The sequence below is a fragment of the Hydra viridissima genome, unplaced genomic scaffold (assembly GCF_058129835.1).
Source record: "Hydra viridissima isolate aposymbiotic clone 2 unplaced genomic scaffold, HvirCarnegie_v1 scaffold_11, whole genome shotgun sequence".
In the NCBI taxonomy this organism is placed as follows: domain Eukaryota; kingdom Metazoa; phylum Cnidaria; class Hydrozoa; order Anthoathecata; family Hydridae; genus Hydra; species Hydra viridissima.
Genome location: NW_028324310.1, coordinates 852,129 through 871,844, shown reverse-complemented (window position 1 = coordinate 871,844; position 19,716 = coordinate 852,129). Strand labels below are relative to the sequence as shown.

General features: G+C 30.8%; 1 protein-coding gene and 1 pseudogene across 1 annotated transcript; both read right to left on the bottom strand.

The window, feature by feature from the left end:
* Positions 1-12,014: 12,014 nt before the first annotated feature.
* On the bottom strand, positions 12,015-14,786 carry LOC149881573 (zinc finger MYM-type protein 1-like). Its single transcript, XM_090067159.1, has 2 exons — positions 12,662-14,786; positions 12,015-12,613 (listed from the first exon to the last, which is right to left on the bottom strand). The coding sequence occupies exons 1-2, from the start codon at positions 14,784-14,786 to the stop codon at positions 12,015-12,017; spliced, it is 2,724 nt and encodes a 907-aa protein (XP_089923285.1).
* A 3,035-nt stretch (positions 14,787-17,821) lies between these two features.
* LOC149881572 (zinc finger MYM-type protein 1-like) lies at positions 17,822-19,328 on the bottom strand (annotated as a pseudogene).
* Positions 19,329-19,716: the final 388 nt, after the last annotated feature.

The following is a 19,716-nucleotide window of genomic DNA, read 5'->3' as shown; positions in this document are numbered from 1 at the left end:
AAATATGTTAGTCAAATGATTTCCATCATAATCGATGACCTTTTGCCATCTAGTAGGCAAGTCTTGAAAACCATCCGTGAAGAATAATAACAGTGTGGACTCACAAAAAAAAAAAAAGATGAGATTTTCAACCTCTCGCATCTTTCTTGCCGGTTTCATCAATCTTGCCGGTTTGAAAACGATTGCCCTCTAAGAGAAAGCTCAAGTGAGCAAAACAAATGGTAATCTAGTTGTACAAAATCTGGTAAATAAGCTAAATGCGACATGAACTCCAGTCTAGCTCAAATATTGTATTTAGTGTTTCCACAGTAACGTATGGACGAGTGTTGTCATGTTACAATATGACTCTTCGCTTTCCATGACCTGATCCTGTTCTTTTTTCTTAGATTACTTTATTCAAACGTCTTAATTGTTGAGTATAACGTTGAGCACTAACAGTTTTGTTAGTTTTAAATAATTCAAAATGCAATAAACCTTTCGTATTCAACCAAACGCATAACATCACTTAATTACAGTAGTAATCTCATTTTGGAGTTGCAACTATTGTTTGACCACAACTTTAATATTTTTTTTTTACTACTAGGGTTCACAAATTAGATCGATTTCTTATCTTCGGTAATTATTTTCCATGGTCTTCCAGAGCGCTGCTGGTATTCTAAGTCATAGCATCTACTTCTAAACCTAGCAAACTGTCTTTGACAAGATCTCTCTTTTGGAACATCAATTTCATGAACAGAAAGTATTGCATTGGTATCTTCTACATTATTTTTTTCCTTCGATACACATAAAGCATGCCTGTTTTAAATAAAGTTTTTCTGCTTCCATTGTTTTAGAGAAAATATTTAAAAAATAATAAATTAACTTCACTTAAAGTAGGTAGTCATGGTAAACAAGAAAATCATGTATTAAGCATAAAGATAATGTTTAACTTTTCCATACCTAAAGTTTAGTTTCATATATATATATATATATATATATATATATATATATATATATATATATATATATATATATATATATATATATATATATATATATATATATATATATATATATATATATATATATATATATATATATACCAAAAATATTGTATGCATACTTTACAATGAATTTTACCATAAATTCTAAGACCAAAAAAACACCAAAAGCTGTCCAGTTTTTGGTTCGCCTAGTGTACTTCCATGCAATGTCTTACCAACTTATGGTGACATTGAATTTTTATGTGTGGGAATACTAAAAATCAGTGCAGGCACTAAAGAATCGACGTTTGGAGAGACTAGTGAAATTGTTTCAGTAGCAATCGAGAAAATTAGGACAAGAGCTTCAATCTCGATTGTATCTCATCGTTGTTCAAGTATTCAACATTTGTCATATTAAATTCATTCTCATGACGTTAGAGATCTTTATCAGTTCGTTCAATATTAAAGATCTCAAGGATGCTTTGCTCTCAACATACACCAAAGGGAACACTTTTTACCCTCATTTTTTTATTTGCAGTTTTTAAAAGCTGTTTTTCCAGGAATGGATATGTATGAACCATCTTTTAATGGCTCATACTCAACAGTATGATTTTGAAGAGATACTGATAAAACGAATGAGCAGCCGCTACTATATTTCAGAAATGTAAAATAGCTCGTCATAATACGATCAGCCATAGTGTCATATAAATCATAAAAGTCAGTTTCTTTCAAATTTATTTCTATTCTAGAATGAAAAAGAGATTTCTTCTTCATTCACATGATTAATACACAATCTTTTGTCATCACACATTTATAAAAGAGTTTTATTACTCGCAATCTTTTTTGGAAAATCTGCAGCTGAAACTTTTGTAACTTTTGTAATTTTTTAAAAAAAAATTTTCAAGATCATACTTATCACTATTTATTTTTTTCCGAGTTAAGAATGAAAAAAATTTGAAAAATATTTCGATGCAGATTTTCTTTTTAAGTGGAAACATAGTTGAAAGATTTTCTTTGCCTTTGATTTGCCGAATACACTTTTCTTTATTTCTGCAATCTTTTCTTTCATAGAATACCAGTCATTGTAGTTTCTGCTTTATCAAAATATTTTTGAACGACTCGCCAAAATACCTGCACCCAAATCCTATAAAGCTTGTTTCGCAAAACGCCAAAAAATGCGTAATAACGTAAAATGTCGCGTAAATTTAATTTTGGCGTAATTACGCAATTTTAAAAACTGGAATCCTATGAAAAACTTAGTACTTGTGGATTTTTCAAACTTGCCTTAAAAGTGGTAATTTTTACATAAAAAGAGAAAACTGAGCTTTTTTGGCGCAGAAGGTAACAAGAATTATCTTAAATATTAGAATAAAACTAGAAGAAAAGTATTTTTCTTATCTGTGTTTAGTAAACAAATTTCATTTCGTCGTTTTCGTAGAAATTTGCATACGAAAATAAAGGTTTACAACTTATATGTATATTAGATTCCTTGTTTTCCTTGTGTGGCAAAAATAGGGTCTGCTTTCTTAAATTTATTATTTTTTCTGATTTGGAAATATTTTGCGTAGCTTGGTCAAGACTGAGCAGTGCAGGGAAGAAGTAGCATAAGTCCTAAGATTGGGAGTAGTAAAAATGTTTTCGGATAGACGTTCAGAGTAAACTAAAGACTTACGCAGGTGAAGAAATTGAATACTCACGCAGATGAAAACGTTTCTATGCCCGAATGTTGCACACGCACAAGATTTCTCAATATTGTGAGGAAGGGCTGTATACCGGCTGTATATCAAACACCTAATACCTAAAAATTATTCCTAGAACTTTATTTCCTTGGAAATTGAATGATCTCTGATCAGATTTTTGATTAAATTAAGATTCTACTACAGGTATTTCTAGCTTAATTCTCTCAGTTCTTTTCTAGTGTCAATATTCGTTTTAATATTTTCATTTTAAATAGTATTAAGTTTTTGTTCACTGTAGTTCTAGACTGATTCTTTTAGTTCTTCCCCACTGTCACTATTCTTTTTAATATTGACATTTCCAATCAGACTTAGTTCTTGCCTAATGTTTTTCTAGCCTAAAACTCTTAGCTCTAACCCCCTATCAGTATTTGTTTTATAATTGAAATTTTTGAATGGATTTATTTCTGCAAAGTGTTATATATATATATATATATATATATATATATATATATATATATATATATATATATATATATATATATATATATATATATATATATATATATATATATACACACACACACACAGAGCAAATATGCATCAAATATATATTTTAAAATCTAAACGATTTTATCTGGGTTATGTGTAAATGCTAGCGATTAGGGGCGACTAGTTGAGAAGAAAGGGAGAAAGAAAAACATTTTTGCTTTGTTCCAATTACTAGTGTAGTGGTTAAGTGGACCTTCTTGTGTAGGTCATGATATTAGAACGATATATATTTAGCAATACTTTTCTAGCACCAGCACAATTTCCATTTTCCTTATAATTTTTTTGTAGGATTCAATTTTTGGCGAAATATGTTCATCACATTTAGATTAATCAATTAACCCATATCTTGCATTTTGTGCTTGGTGTTCTCCTTTTCAAAAACACAAATGACCACAAAATACTTGATCACCATGTTGAAATTGATCTGCGTTGTAGTATCGAAATGATGCTCTTTGTTTTGCTTTTTATACCAAGCTACCAATCGAGTGTTCTGCTATTTTCACTAGAGTCTAAATTAAATATAGCATACTCATTTTTCCTTGGCTTTTTCGCTAAGGTAATAGGTTTTTTTCTATTATAACTTTACCAACTTATGTTTTCATTTTATGCAAACTTTACAACTTTTCTCTTGCATATAAAATGAACCTTATATAATATTTTACGGAATGATTCTTAAACAAGTCTTAAAATAATCCATCATTACCTAGACACGTTAAACGTATCTTAACCTTAGCGTTGGTAAAATATTTCATGAACTTTATTGTTGGGAAATCTGGATGTGGTAAAACAACACTATTAGTTATTCTATTCATTAATCTAGGGTGACTTGATTAAGATACACTAATGGCTTTTGGCAAAAGTCTTTTTCAGCCAGAAAATTGCATTGTAAAGAAAGCATATGAAGAGACACCACCTAAAGAGACTACATCGAAAGTTTTTGATAATAAAATAGCAATAATACAAGATGGTATATATGTTTCTTCACTTATTTAGTAAAAGGAAATAAACAGCTCAGTGATATTGAATGTAGTTTATTTGAATCAGTATTAAAACCATGTGTTCCACATCCTAGTGAGTTATCATCAGAAAATCTTATCATTTTTGACAAATTATTATTAGAGAAACAAAAAAAAAGTGAGGCGTATTACAAAGAAACACTTGCACAAGATGCAATGTAAAAAGTGAGGAAAAGAGCTCAAACCATGCATTACTGTAGTGATTATGACAATATATGCAATGATGGTAGAACAACAAAATTTAGGAAACTTTAAAGCTGTGAACAGAATTTAAAGGTGTGACTAGAATTTAAAGGTGTGAGCATGGGCGCCGGCAGGAATTTTTACAAAGAGGGGGTAAATGAAATTCAGCAGTGATATTTCAAAGACTACATAAATGCATCAATTAATCAAGTCATTTTATTAGACCAGTGACAACAGAAAATTAAAGAAAATGTAAAAATAAAAAAACACAAGAATTAAATCATTGTTATTCAGTAAATAGTAATTGTAGTCGTCTGCGTTCACTCCCAAACTTATTTACAATTTGTTCCATAAATTCAGATTTTCTGTAGCGTATTTTTTCACGATGCACGCTCTGCATGCAAAACCCAGACAAATGCTCATTGGACATGATTGATCTTAGCCAAGTCTTCACGCACCGCAATGTACTAAATGATCTTTCTACAGTACATGCTGTTGTTGGCAGTGTTATTAAAATGAGCAAAGCTTCACGAACCGCAGGGTAGAACACAGTCCTTGGTCGTAAATCTGTGAATTTTTTTATTGTGTTTTGAAAAGATTGAATGGTCCAAAAATCAAAATAAATTACACTATCGAGTTTAAAATTATCAATTTTGTATACTTCATTTGCAGTTGACATTTTCTCAATGAATTTTTCACAAGTTAAAGTTCTCATCTTTGCAGGATGAAGTAAACAAAGGTTAAATTGAACAAGGTTATCTTCTGAGAACCGTGTTTGAAGCGAATCGATTAATGAATTGAGATAAGGGATATACATAGCCTGGCGAAAGTATTCCTCGACATTTGTATCCATTGCTCCACAATTGTTTCGGTATAACTGCCTTGAACATTGCCTTGTTGGTGTTAGTTGCATGTTCAACTTTCCAGACAACTGGATCACTCTTGTAGATTGTTGGCAGTGTTCTGGCACATCTTTTTTGAAATCATAAGTTTCATGGGGCTTGAGTTACAGTATTGTGCAAATTAATTGCATCAAAATTAAAAACAATAAAAATCCAGGAAATTTTAAGTTTTCTTTCTCTAATAAAATAAGAACTCATGTACTAATATTTTGTGTCCTCCCCGTGCTGCATCTACTAAAATTTTACAAATGTTTTGGATTTCAATGTCTTTAATTCAAATCTGAATGATAGTGTTGGTAAGCTTGTTTTAGTTGTTATTATTTTTTTTACAATTGCTCAGAGATTCTCAATTGGATTAAGATCAGGGTAGTTGTTAGGCCATTTAACGGTTTTAATATTACTTTTTACTATGAATTTCTTGACTTTTTTGGATGTATGGCATGTGGCTAAATCCTGCTGTAATATTCCGTTTCCATTTGGAAATAGTTTTAATATCTCTGGAATTAAATGTGTTTGCAGAACCTAAATATAAGTGTCAGAGTTTATCATGCCAGTAACTGGGTAGAGTCTTCCTGGTCTTCAAAAGCAGAGCAAACAACCCAAAACATCTTCTTTTCTGGATGCTTGTCATATTGTTCAATGTGTCCGGGTTGTATAGGCTCACCATCAGAGCGACGAACAAACTATGACCGTTGGCCTCTCACTTCAAGATGTGATTCATCCGAAAATAAAACCTGCAATCAATAAAAAAACAAGGTAGCTGTTATTAAGTCTCTTCAATTTAATACCTTCAATTTAAAAATAGTATGGTTATACAAATATAACAAATGAAATAGCTGTAAACTTAATAAACACATTTTTTCTTACCCTTCTCCATTGTTCTTTCGTCCAATTTTTGCATTCCTTTGCCCACAAGAGACCCTTCTTCTTCATGACATCTGTAAGTATTGGTTTCTTAGAAGGTTTTCTGGCAAACCTTCTAGCAGCTTTCAACCCCCTCCGCACAGTAATCGAGCAGGCATGGATGTCATGCGTAGCCAAATTATTTATTAGTTAGTCACTTTTTTGGATTTTTGATACTCTCTAGCATCAGATATCGGTCATCTCTTTCTGAGGTCTTTCGTTTTCGACCACATTTTACTTGTCTTAATGGTGATAAGTTCCTCTTGCAATGTAATGCTTCTTAACCCGGCTAACTGTAGATTGGTTTACTGAACATAATGTGGTTATCTCCCGTTGAGGTTTATCAGAATATTAAAGTAAAGTTAATATTTTAGATCTTTTTCTTGGTGTAGTGTCCATCTTTGTTTATTTACTTTATTTAAATTCATCTAACCTTCTAATCACAGTTAAATTTTAGAAAACACAGAATAAAACAAAAAATAAAAAGTAAAAAAATGTTTGATGCAATTAATTTGCACAATACTGTATCATACTAATGATTGATACTTGAGATCATCATTTATTCTAACTGCTGCCTGAATATAAAGTCCAACATCGAAAACTGAGTTATCGTTACTATTTTTATATTCTGATGATTTATCTGCAATCATAACTTCTGACTTTTTCTGCATGTTTCCGTTGTATGCATCAACATTTTGTTGCTGCCTTGGATCTTAATGACTTTCACTTGGTGCCACTACCGGTTGAGGAAGAGTAATGTGTTTCTGTGATTTTTCGGAATCATCTGTAATTGCAACACGTTTAAAATTGAAGTAATCCAAAATATTACTACTTTGTCGTTTTTTAGACATTTTTTTCAGTATTCTGAAAAATCAATATTGTAAAAATCTAAATTTAGAACAGTTCACAAAATTAAATAAATCGAAGAAACTTTATCATATTTATTTCTGAATAAAGATTTTACATTCAAGGTTGTTTTCTATAAATTAAAAAACTAATGTGATGTAAACACCTAATAATGCTAAATTTTATAATAATATAATGATTAGTTAAAAAACATTAAATGATTTATTAAATACAAATTAGACATTCCCAAAAACAAAACAAAAACTAAAATACAGCAGGCTAATGCAAGTTAATCAAAATAAATAAATATAATTATAATAATCAACGTTTAGCTAGCAAAAAACAAAAGTTAATAGTGTTATTAAAATGACTATAACACAATTAATTGGAAAAAAATAAATAGAAATACAATACAAATAAGAAACATTTTGCCAACAAACAAAAAAACAACAGCATAAAAAAGAAAAATGAAATTGACACATTAAAAAGTAATTTAAAAAATTTGATCACTGTATCTAATTCTTTCTTCGTTAGTTCGAAGTTTATTTGTTAGCGTAAGAACTTTGTTATTATAACTCGATTTCTTTTTTTTTTATTATTATTATTATTTCCTTTATTTTCCTTTTTTTTCTTCCTCTCTTCTTTTTGGATTCTATACTTCTCCTCAATTTTTTTTTTTTTTCTATTTATTCCTTTTTTGTTTTTCTAAGAGCTATTTCTATCATATTTTTTTTAAAACTTTCATTCAAACATCTTTTTTTTTAAATATAAAATATGCCTTTATAAAAAAGCTTCAGCCATCGTGGAAGTCATTGCATTTAATAGTGATATTTCATTTAAACTGTCAATCAATCAATGAATATATATTTCGTGTTAAGGATGTTACAAAAAACACAGGTCATTGCAAATAGTAATTCACTAATAAAATTCACTAATAAAATTCACTAATAAAATTCACTAATAAAACTCACTAATAAAATTCACTAATAAAATTCACTAATAAAATTCACTAATAAAATTCACTAATAAAGCACAATGACCTAAATAATATAAAGAAAAGATAAGAAAAAAACATAAGAAATAAATTAGTCACAGTAAAAGTAGAACTTTACAAAAATTTATTAGTAACACTTATAAAACAGACTTTTAAAAGAATTAAAATATAGGTCAAATAGTTATTATAATGTATTAACATATACATACATATATACGTATATACACAAATAAGAAATTATAAAATGTACATAAACATAAAGAAAAAAGTTATAGAGGTTAAGAATAAAGTTAAGCGTAACTTTTTAGATAAAAATGATGGAGCGACTTTAAGAACAGATTCTTGGATCTAAGGATAAAATCTGTTTTTAGGGTGTACAGAAGGATGTTCCAAGAAAGGATACACTGATATGTAATGGAATTTGTTCCATGTTTAGTTGTCTGTTTTTGTGAGATGATTAAGTTGTTAAAGTGGCTGATTTTAGGTTATGCCCACACGTTGTCCTACTGTTAAAGTAGTTACAAAATATGGAAGGAAGGAGACCGTGTTGTTGATCTCAGACAAATGAACAATTTAGAAACTGGATTAAATCATAGAAACGAAGAACTTTGGATGTAAGATGTAGTTTTTACGTTACGGTAAGTAAACTATAAATGAGTTAAATTGATGAGGTATCGAAATAAAATCTTTTAAAAGTTAAAAGAAATTTTTTGAATATTAAAATTTGTTATTTTGTTTTTCCAGGGGGGGCAACTGCCCATCCCCTTGCCCTTGCCTGCCGGCACCCATGTGTGTGAGTAGAATTTAAAGGTGTGAGTAGAAATTAAAGGTATGAGTTGACACAGTGAAATAATAGGGTATATGTGAGCACAGTGAATTAAGAAGAGATGTATAGCATAAGGTAGTGATACAACTTTAAGACTTTTAAGTGAAGTTATTGAAGAATATAGAGATACCAATGAGATATCATTGTTTAGTAAAAAAAAAAACATTGGTTTTAATGCTAAATTAAAGTTAAATCACAATCTAAACTATTTAGCGCAAAATGTTTGATGATGTGCTTTTGTCATTACTTCAATAAAACCGAAATCTTTATAAAGTGTAAAGAGTTGTACATTTCCATCTAATGCTGCAAGACCAGTTGGGTTTAAATCTCCAAATCTTAATTGACTACTACAAGCAGATGATCTTGCAGTAAATTTTTTTTTATCTCCTGTTGCACCGTATTTAGCTAGCCATCGTTCCACCATGAACTTTCCAATCAATAGATAGACATATCCATTTATTTCACGCTTCAGCATCTGTATTAGTCTTACATACGACTACAGACGCAGTCTAACACCACTTCTAACAGATATTGAATTTCCAGCAGTTCCTGAAGTTAGCAAATCTCCTTGTGGACTAATACAAACAAATATATCCTATCCTCCACCAAGCTTTTTATTAGTCAGGTGCCATATATTTTTATTCACAATGTATTGGAACCATTGTTGCCATTCTAACTGTTAGCATTAGATTAACATCAATATGATCTTTGTTTTCTTTCTTTATTAATGTTGTTTCCGCATTGACAGATTGTTGCTCATTTGTCTGTCTACGAAGAAGAAAGTTTTTTTGCAAAAGTGAACCAACCAATTTTGACCAGTTGTGACTTAACTTTGTCAATGACAGTTTTTTAAATTTCATTTTGAGAAAAAAAAAACTTAACTTTAAACATAAACAAATTACAAACAACAACGTTGCAAACTATAAAAAGTATATTGTTTGTTACTCAAAAGAACGAAGTTCTAACAAACCACAATTTTTACAAAAATTATCATTTTTGTTTCTCTATTTCATTAAACGATTTGAACTGGGTGCATAAAAAAGCACTTCTTAACATATTAAAAGTTTAATTTTTATGGGAACTTTTGAAAAAGAAAACTTTGAAGCTTTCACAAATTATTCAATACGAAAAAAAAATTTTAAGAAGTTCATAGCATATGAATAATGAGTCTTGCTTAGAAAAAATTTTGTTGCAATGCAGCAGTTATGAAACTGATAATAACGGACAGTATTAAAATGTTATAAGAAAGGATTTACTTGGCTTATGAAAAAACAAAAACAAGTCTTTTTTAAGTGATAAATGATTTAGGTGTAAATAGAAAAAACAATGCTCTTGCAAAGATATTTAAAACTGAAAAGGAATTGCTTTGTGGTACGTAGGTGCATGGTGGCGATCGGAACGTTTGCATTTTGGGGCTGATTTGATTTTAATGGTTCAGATTTACGTATTATCTACCCAGGTCCATTCAACCAATACTCCTAAATACAGAGAAATACAAACTTCAAGGCTCTATCAGCAAAATGTTGATTGATCAAAACGAATGGTGATAGTTTTAACAAGTTATAATTCCTACCCACTCAGCTCGCGCAGTTAAATCTTACATAGAACAAAATGTAATATAATTTAATTTCTTTAACAACCCGAACACCGGATTTGAATTAATCGAATCTATTTGGACTGGATTGATCTCAAATCCGGAGTCAAATTGGACTGGATTTGGTTATTTCTATTATTATTATTGCTATCATTATTATCATTATTATTACTATTATTATTATTACTATTATTATTATTACTATTACTATTATTACTATTATTATTATTACTATTATTATTATTACTATTATTATTATTACTATTATGATTATTACTATTATGATTATTATTATTATCATCATTATTATTATCATCATTACTATTATTGTTATTATTATTATTATTATTATTATTATTATTATTATTATTATTATTATTATTATTATTATTATTAATATTATTATTATTATTATTATTATTATTATTATTAGTATTATTATTATTATTATTATTATTATTATTATTATTATTATTATTATTATTATTATTATTATTATTATTATTATTATTATTATTATTATTATTATTGGTATTATTATTATTATTATTATTATTATTATCATTATTATTATTACTATTATTATTATTATTATTATTATTATTATTATTATTATTATTATTATTATTATTATTATTATTATTATTATTATTATTATCATTATTATTATTATTACTAATATTATTATTATCATTATTATTACTATAGTTATCATTATTATTATTGTCACCATTTTTGGTTTGTTTTAAACTTTTTTTCATTTTTTTTAAATTCAAATAATATCACAAAATAGACCCTCAGTTCTGGATGTTACAAATGTGAATAGTTTAGACCCTTATTGCATTATTTTCCTCAATTTCTTTTCTTTGAAAATTTTATCCATTTTTAATAGAAACTTTTTTATAGCTATTTAACTAGTTATTGGAACATTTTATTATCAAGCAAACAAGTTTAATATATATACTTATATATTAAAAATTAAAAGAAAGAAAAAAGAAATTATAAAAATTTTGGCATAACTGTCTATCAAGAAAAGGAAAGAATCAATAAATGGAGGGCTAACCTTGGGCAACACGACAGTATACTGATGGAGTGAAAAGTCCTAAGGCATAAATTTTCGTTGGTGCACTTCGTTAATTAAGTTAGACAAGTATTGCATGTTTAGTTTATGAACTAAATGGCCAAGGCAACATTTTACACGGTTAGCACGGATCACGATCAGGGTCGGACTGGCTTGAAAAAACGGCCCGGAAAATTTTGGTCACGGCGGCCCACTTCATTGTATGCTGCATATATTTCATATATATATAGGGGCGCCGAGAGCCTTCACGCCGCCCATGACTGCGACTATGATTAACGCCCTTATTTTTCTAAATTTACCTATATTATATTTGTAAAGGACTTTTTATTTTTAGTTGCATTATTGTTTATTATTATTTAAAGTATAAAAAAAAAAAATTTAAACTTCCCAGCCTAAATATTGATAAAAAGAAATATTTCTAAAACACTGCTGTAAGTTGTAGTCTAGAAATAGTAGACACAATCGCTATTCAATATTGACTAGTATAGCAACTTTTTCATCGTTTGACTAGTCGATGCCAAGACATCAATTATTGCATCGTTATTAATTCTCGGAAGAAGGTCTTTTTCACAAGACATCAACATGAATGACTGTAAACTTGACTGGCTCATCAAAGTTCTTAATCTGTTCAAAATATACTTCAATTTCGAAAATGACCTTTCACAAGCAACTTGTGATGAGGATAATGTCAGCACAAATTTGTAAGCCAGAAACAAATTTGAATACGCAAGACTATGCAAGTTAAACTTCTGGAGGACAAAGTAACAACAAACAATACATTTTTTGCAAGATTTGCATTTATTTCTGTGGCTGTCACTGTTTTCCACTTCTGGGATTGTAAAGACAGTTTCAGATTCTTCGGATTTATATTGTTGCATGTTGTCCGAGACAGAGTCAGATACTTCCGTGTCAAATATCAAATTATATTCATCTTCAAGAGTTATTTCGAAACTTTCCCATTTCCTTGCAAAGTCCGATAATTCCGTTTGAAGCTGATCCTTTGTTACACTAGCATCAAACTTTCTGAGCAACCCACTCAGATGCTGTAATGCAGCACTAGGCATTTTTTTCAAAATTTCTGCAAAATTTCTTGGATCTAAACAAAATAAATCAGCATATAGACTACCATGCTCTGAGAATCTCTGTTTTAAACTACTGATTACTTGATCCATTACCATGTTGTGAACATTGATACGAAATTTATCTTTTGCACTTTCAAGTAGTTGATTTGCTCTAATTCTTTTCTCTTTCAAACCAGTCTGAACTTCAATGTCGAGATTTCTTTTTCCCAGTTCACTGTTCGCAAGTTCTGAAAAATGTGTAGCTGCTTGAAAAATGGAATCAAAATTTCCATCTACTTTTCTTAACTCATTAATACTGTTTTGAACCATATTATAGGCTCGTAGTACATCCATTCCAGTTGTTTGCAAATATTCAGATAATGGCGTTGTGTGCTCAAATACTTTTAAAAACAATTGTGCCGTCAAAATAAATTCAAAACTTGTCAATGAATCTAAAAGAGCTTTCGCTCTGTAACGGACGTCATTATTGAATTTGATTGATGTAGAAATATCATGAAATGTTTGTAACATGTCAATGTACAAAAAATCAATAACTTGTGTTTCTTGATCGGAGGTTTTGATGAAGAAATTTCCAAATACCTTAGTAAGAGCTCTGTCTTTCCCCCACCAACGAGTTTCACCGATTACAGATATATATTTCAATTTGCTAAATTCACGCCAAACATTGAAGCGTAAACATGATTCCCGTAAAAATACTGCACATGTGTTCAAAACACCAAATAAGGTAGCAACTTCAACAGCTTTTTTAGTAACATCACCCATTACCAAATTTAAAACATGGGCATAACACCAAACATGAATCTGACCTGGGGAAACTGTATTTAACCAGGTATTGAATCCATTGTATTGACCTTGCATATTAGAAGCTCCATCGGTTGCATTGCCAATACATTTACTTACATCAATGCCTACCTTTTCAAAAACGCCACAAACCAAATCACACATTCCTTTTCCAGTTGTTGATGTGCAATTGACTATCGATATTACACGTTCATGTACAGATTCGGTTACATATCGGATCACAATAGAACACTGATCCTGTACATTAATATCTTGTGTGGTATCAATTTGAACACTAAACATACCGGCTTCTCTAATCTCTTCCACAATCATGCTCGTTAAAGATGTTGTTATTGCATCAATGACTTTATTAACAGTCGTTTTTGACAGAAAAGTGACCAAGTCGCCACGACCTGTTCTGTTGCTAACTGAATCATGCCGGGATTTGCTTTTTTGAACCACCTCTTTAATATGTGCTTCCAACAACGGATCAAATTTGCCAATTAGCAAAAGAATCTCTAAAAAATTCCCATGATCTACACTGTCATCAAGCAATGTGTACCCAGACTCTACTGCACCTTTGTAGCTAAGTCCACGCTTACCAATAACTTTTAAAGTTTCTATGATTCTTTCTAAAATTAAACGATTCTTTTTAACCTCTTCACCATGTTGGCGCGTATAAATACTTATAATATCTTTGGCATTAATTTTTAAAACATACGACTCTGTGCAGGCTGCATGGAGTGCACTTCTTTCATGTTCTGATATTCTTTGATAAATATGCTTGGAATTTGCAATGTTATATCCACTAATGAACGTTGATTGATCTGAAGGTTTGCTAAATGCCAGACAAAAAGAACAAAATAACTTTTGTGTGTTTTCTTCAAAGGTCAGCCAGTGACGAGGTTTATTATTTCTGAAATAAACGCTCTGGTAATTAATTTCACCGTTTAGATCAAAATTGTTTTGCTTCGGATGAAATTTAAAAAATGATTTCAAAATGTCTGCTTGTGGTTTCGGAAAATAATAATAATTGTTTTGAGTTTCTTCACTTGGCTCGCATTGATTACTGTTCAATTTATATTGAGTGTCAGAGTTAGGATAAGAGGTTGCATTGTCTTCAAAACTATCTGCCGTTTGAAATTTAGAACCATGTGCATCTGCCTCATTAGGTGATAATAATACCGCATTAGCGGGATTGCAAATTGAATGGAGATCAGTTATTATTTCTGTTGTTGCTACATCAGCCATATTGATATTAACTATTGAGTTAGTACTAAAAGATGTTGCAAACATGTTCGTTAACTTTTTACATTTCTGGCCATCGTTCTCTAAACGTGCTTTCTTTCTTATTCTTTCTTTCTCAGCACCTCCTTTTCGTTTATTCATTTTCTATGGGGTAGAGTATGTACAAACGAATATATACAAATGTTTAGTATTCGAATTTCGAATACTAAACATTTGTATAACTATTAGACAAATAAATTTGGTTTGAAACCGTAAATTCAAAAGAAACTAAAGCTGTAGATGACTTTACTTTTTCTTTCTTATTTTCTTTTTCATTTTTTTTTATGCAAATTTTCTTGTAAGTTTGTTTTAATTGTTTATAGCACATATATTTTTTGGAAATGGTTTTAACTTAAAAATAAGTTATGAATAATTAATGACTTAAAACGCACTTGTTGAAGTTTTTACGTGCCTAACTTTTTTTAAACTTGCAGTACTAACACCGCCTAAAGATAAAGCGCGCATGCTAAACTCACTATTAATATAATACTTCTTTCGATCAGCTCAAGATGGCCGCCAAAATTTATATAATTAGCCGGCAAATGGCCTTTAATTAGATGTAATTAGAGGCCAGAAAAAAAGTTATAATATTTTTAGTTAAATTTTAATTTATATTTTATTTGGAAAATAAAATGTAGCCTAACTAAAAATATAATATAATTTTTTATGCCAATCGGCCCACCGGGAATCTCCCGGTATCCCGGCGGCCCAGTCCAAGCCTGATCGAACTTATAAGTATTCTGTTATAACTTTTTAAGCTGGTCAAGAATCTTTTTTTAAAATTATATTTGCTATTCAGGGAAAAAAGTTATGAGATAAAAACGAAAACGGATACATGTGGAGTTGAATGAAATACGCGTATTGCTCACTTGTTAAATGCGGCTTTTATTAATTAAATCTCAAGTGACCAATTAATCTCTGTAAATTTTGTGGATAAATTTTAAATTGGTTATTATTAAATCTATTCTAATATAAAATATGCCTCAAAACAAGTTGCTCTCAAAGAAAAAAGAAAAACCATACACCGAAGAGCAAGTTGCGCTTGCTCTGGCCAAAGCACAAAGCATTGAATTTTCATTTAACAAAACTGCTCAATCATTCAACATACCGGTAGCAACTCTTTACAGGCGTGTCCACGGCATAGTTGAAACAATTGGGAGTGGTTCAAACACGAGATTGTTGCATCAACTTGAATCAATTTGGTAGATATGCTCATTAAATTATCCAATTGGGGCTTTGGAAGAACTTATAATGACATCATCACACTAGTTACCAACTATTTGCAACACCAAGGTCAATCTCATTTGTTTCCTAATGGTACATCAGGGAGAGATTGGTGTAAGTTTTTCATAAACTGGTGGAGTCATAAGTTGAGCATTAGAGCTATAAGCAGTGGCGGCGTTAGGGTAGGGCCTGGTTGGGCGATGGCCCAGGGCGCCGAATATAAAGGGGCGAAATTTAGCCTTTTTTTGTATGGGGTTCAATTGAGCTAGGGGCGCCGTAGAAATCTCGCCCAGGGCGCTGGTAGTGCTAAAACCGGCACTGGCCATAAGCAATAGTTCAGTACTCAGAACCGCTCGAAAAAAATCCACTATATAGTTGGAAATTGCATCAATGATGCTGGTAATCGTCCTGCTCCAAAAAATCTAAAAAATATCTCTACAAAGATTGGTGCTTAAGTGGCCCAGACAAAAGTTTCGCATTCAACTCGTTGACACAAAAAAACGAAAAAATATAGACGCACCAAGGTTCGAAGAGGAGTGTCTCAATAAACCTGAAATACTCGAGAGATTGAAAGATGCTGAGAGCAAAAAAGCAGCAAGCTAAAAAACAACACAAGCTTAGCTTTAATGACGAGCAGCAAATAAACCAAGCAACAACAGCGACTCCAACAACATTAATAGCTACAAACCAAGTCAAGTCTAAAAAGTGCCGTAAAGTTTTAGGCGAAGCTTCAACAAGTCAAAATATAGAATGGTACCAGTGTGAAAATTCTAAATGCAAGGATTGGCTTTGTCAAAAATGCATACCAAAGCGATATGTTAAAGGCGCTGAGTTTTATTGCACCAAAAAGTCCCGCAAAAGTGACAACTCAGCTCAGCCTCTAGTACCTCTCTACAACTCAACATCATCACAAGAATAAAGTTTTTTTATTAGGTTGTTTTTTTAATTGTTAATGTGGGTTGTTTTTTTAATTGTTATTTTTGGTTGCTTTTTGTTTTTTTTAATTAAGTGTTGTTTTAATTACATATAGATTTGCGTATTTCATTCTCCCCGAATGTGCGGTAGAATGAAATAACTTTTTTTTTTCAATTAAATAAAGTTTCTTAAAAAACTGAAAACTTTTTTTACTTGATTTGTATATATTTAAATACAGCTCAAATTCCTCAACAACTTTAAAAAAATTAAAAACCTATTTCTCTTAAAAAAAAATTAATTAAAATTCTTAACTATTTCATTTGACCCCATTTTACTCTATGCTTATAAAAACAGCAGAACGAAGATAAAAGATACAATCAAAGCATTGAAGGACAAAAATGGGGAAATAATAACAGAAGGTTCAAAAATTGCGAATATACTAAATGATTTTTCAGTTCAGTCGTTGTTAAAGAAGAAAAAAATAGTCCACCAAGTGTTAAAAATCATGCAAATGTCAAATATCAAACTCCTTTATTCACCTTAAAAACTATAGAAAAACAATTATTGAAACTAAATGTAAATAAATCAACTGGAGTCGACAAAGTACACCCAAGAGTTTTAAAAGAATGTTCAAGTGCGTTAGCAAAGCCACTATCAACTATATTCAATACATCATATTCAACTGGAGTTTTACCAAAACAATGGTTATGTGCAAAGGTTACACCTCTATTCAAAAAAGGCGACAAACTGGAAGCCACAAACTACAGACCAGTCTCTTTAACATCAATTGTATGCAAAGTAATGAAGAGTGTTGTAAGAGATTGTATAATGGATCATTTGATTACCAATGATTTGATTATAAACGAACAGCATGGTTTTAAAAAAGGTAAAAGTTGCAGTACAAACATAGGCGTAGAGTTTTAGTTTTCCCGGATGGGGCATAAACTATTTTGTAGGAGTTGAAAATCTATAATAAGAAATAAAAAGTTTTTTCAATAGGCATAAAAATGTAATTTATTTTCTCAAGAAAAATGTGTTCATGCGAATGGAGGCACGCATTATAAACTCATCGATCAAATGATCAAGATCAAGAGTGTAGGCAATATCGCGATGGCAATTTAAAATAGCGAGATGATTCAATTGCTCCTGAGACATTGTAGAACGCAAATAAGTCTTTAGCCTACGAAGACAAGAAAACGAGCGCTCACACGTGCATGAGGTGACAGGCAAACATAGTAAAATTTTTACCAGTTTCATAAACTCAGGAATCAGTGAAATTAATTGAGAAAGGACACCATCGTAATCTACAAGCTCTTTCAAAACTGATTCAAAATTAATTAGTTGAATATTCTTGAACTTTGCATGATCCATAAATATGCCGCGATGGAGTTGTAGCCTTCTATAATCTTCAAAGTCATCTTTGTAAAAAGCCTCAACGAATCCAACTTCCAAGCACTGACCAATAAAAAAATTTTCTACATTTGCTAAATGCTCAGTGGTCTCAGTCGGTTTAAAACGGGTTGTAAGTCCCGTTATAACACAATCCAGAGATGCATTGAAAAGCTGGCGGTAGTAGTCCTCTGGAGTCGTAGCAAAGTATGGAACTCCACTTCCAGTAAATTTTGATATAATTTTACGTTTCTGTGGCATCTATGGTTTGTCAAGTAAACTACATTTTGCTGCTACAACGGCTGCATCCCATTAGACTTTGAAGCGAGTATCGCCCCGGGCTTTTTTAACACCTTAAACGTGTAGATGGTATCTCTTGCTTTGCTGCATAATTAATTAAGCTGCATGCCTAAAACAGTTTTCAATAAACGTTTAACATTACAATTTGCTTAAAATAATAAATTTAAAAAAATTCACTATGAAATAAAACAATATTTACCTTGGAGTGCTGTATCAGCATCCTCGATTAACGTGAAGATCATACGCAAAATTTCCAATTTGAAAAATGTGTCAAGCTTACAAAAAGATTCCAAATAACCCGCTGCTTCTGACTTATTTTTGGCTGAATTATCAGAATGATTTTCAAAATCCTCTAACCAGTTGATAATGGCGGAATAGTTACTCGTAATAGATATAATGGACGGTTTTCTAAGGATCCATCGAGTGTGGGAAAATGGTCGCAGTGATGTTCCGCTTTCTAGATCCTCTACACTTCGAAATTTGTTGAAACATGCCAATCGTTTTGGAGATCCACGGGTAAATACGATGAATGATTGCACTAAGTTCATAATATTCCTGATCTCTGTTTGATTTTCAACAGAATCTTGTGCTACCAAGTTAGATTATGAGCGCGGCAGTGCACGTAAAAAGCCCGCTCTTCTTTCCCACTTATTAAAGTCTGCAATCCATAGATACTTCCAGACATGTTAGACGATCCGTCAAAACATTGGCCCCGACAATTTTGAATCAACAGGCTAAATTAACACAAAACGTCCATTAAACAGTTCTTGATGTTCTCGGTTTGCTAAAATCCCATTAAAAGCTCCTCAATTTTAAATTTTTATTAACACGTCGAATGCAGATCGAAACTTGTTCTTTCGTGGACATATCCGTTGTTTCATCGGATCAAACTATAGAATTGTGATTCCCTTATACTTTCGCATAGCTTACGAAGTGTTGTATGAGCAAAGTCTTGCAGGATTTCGTTTTCAATATCAGGCGAGAGCCACTTTTGCTTTTTAGGAAGATTCAACCATTTCTTCAGGTACAGAGAACCGTCTGCTCGTAGTTTGAGTAGCATACAAAAGTTTGAATAATTTTTAACCTTTCCACGAAACATTTATTTATCTAGTAAATAATTTAATAATCTAAATTTTTCTTAAACGAAAATAAGGAACTACCAAATAAAGAAGTTTTGTAATATTTTTTATAAAGCCGTACGATT

What these genes read in the sequence shown, in the direction of transcription:
- LOC149881573 (XM_090067159.1), bottom strand. Translation starts at nt 14,786, where the DNA reads ATGAATAAACGAAAAGGAGGTGCTGAGAAAGAAAGAATAAGAAAGAAA. An exon ending in ACAGAGATTCTCAGAGCATG is followed by an intron (nt 12,614 to 12,661) that starts GTAGTCTATATG and finishes GAAATTTTGCAG; the next exon opens with AAATTTTGAAAAAAATGCCT.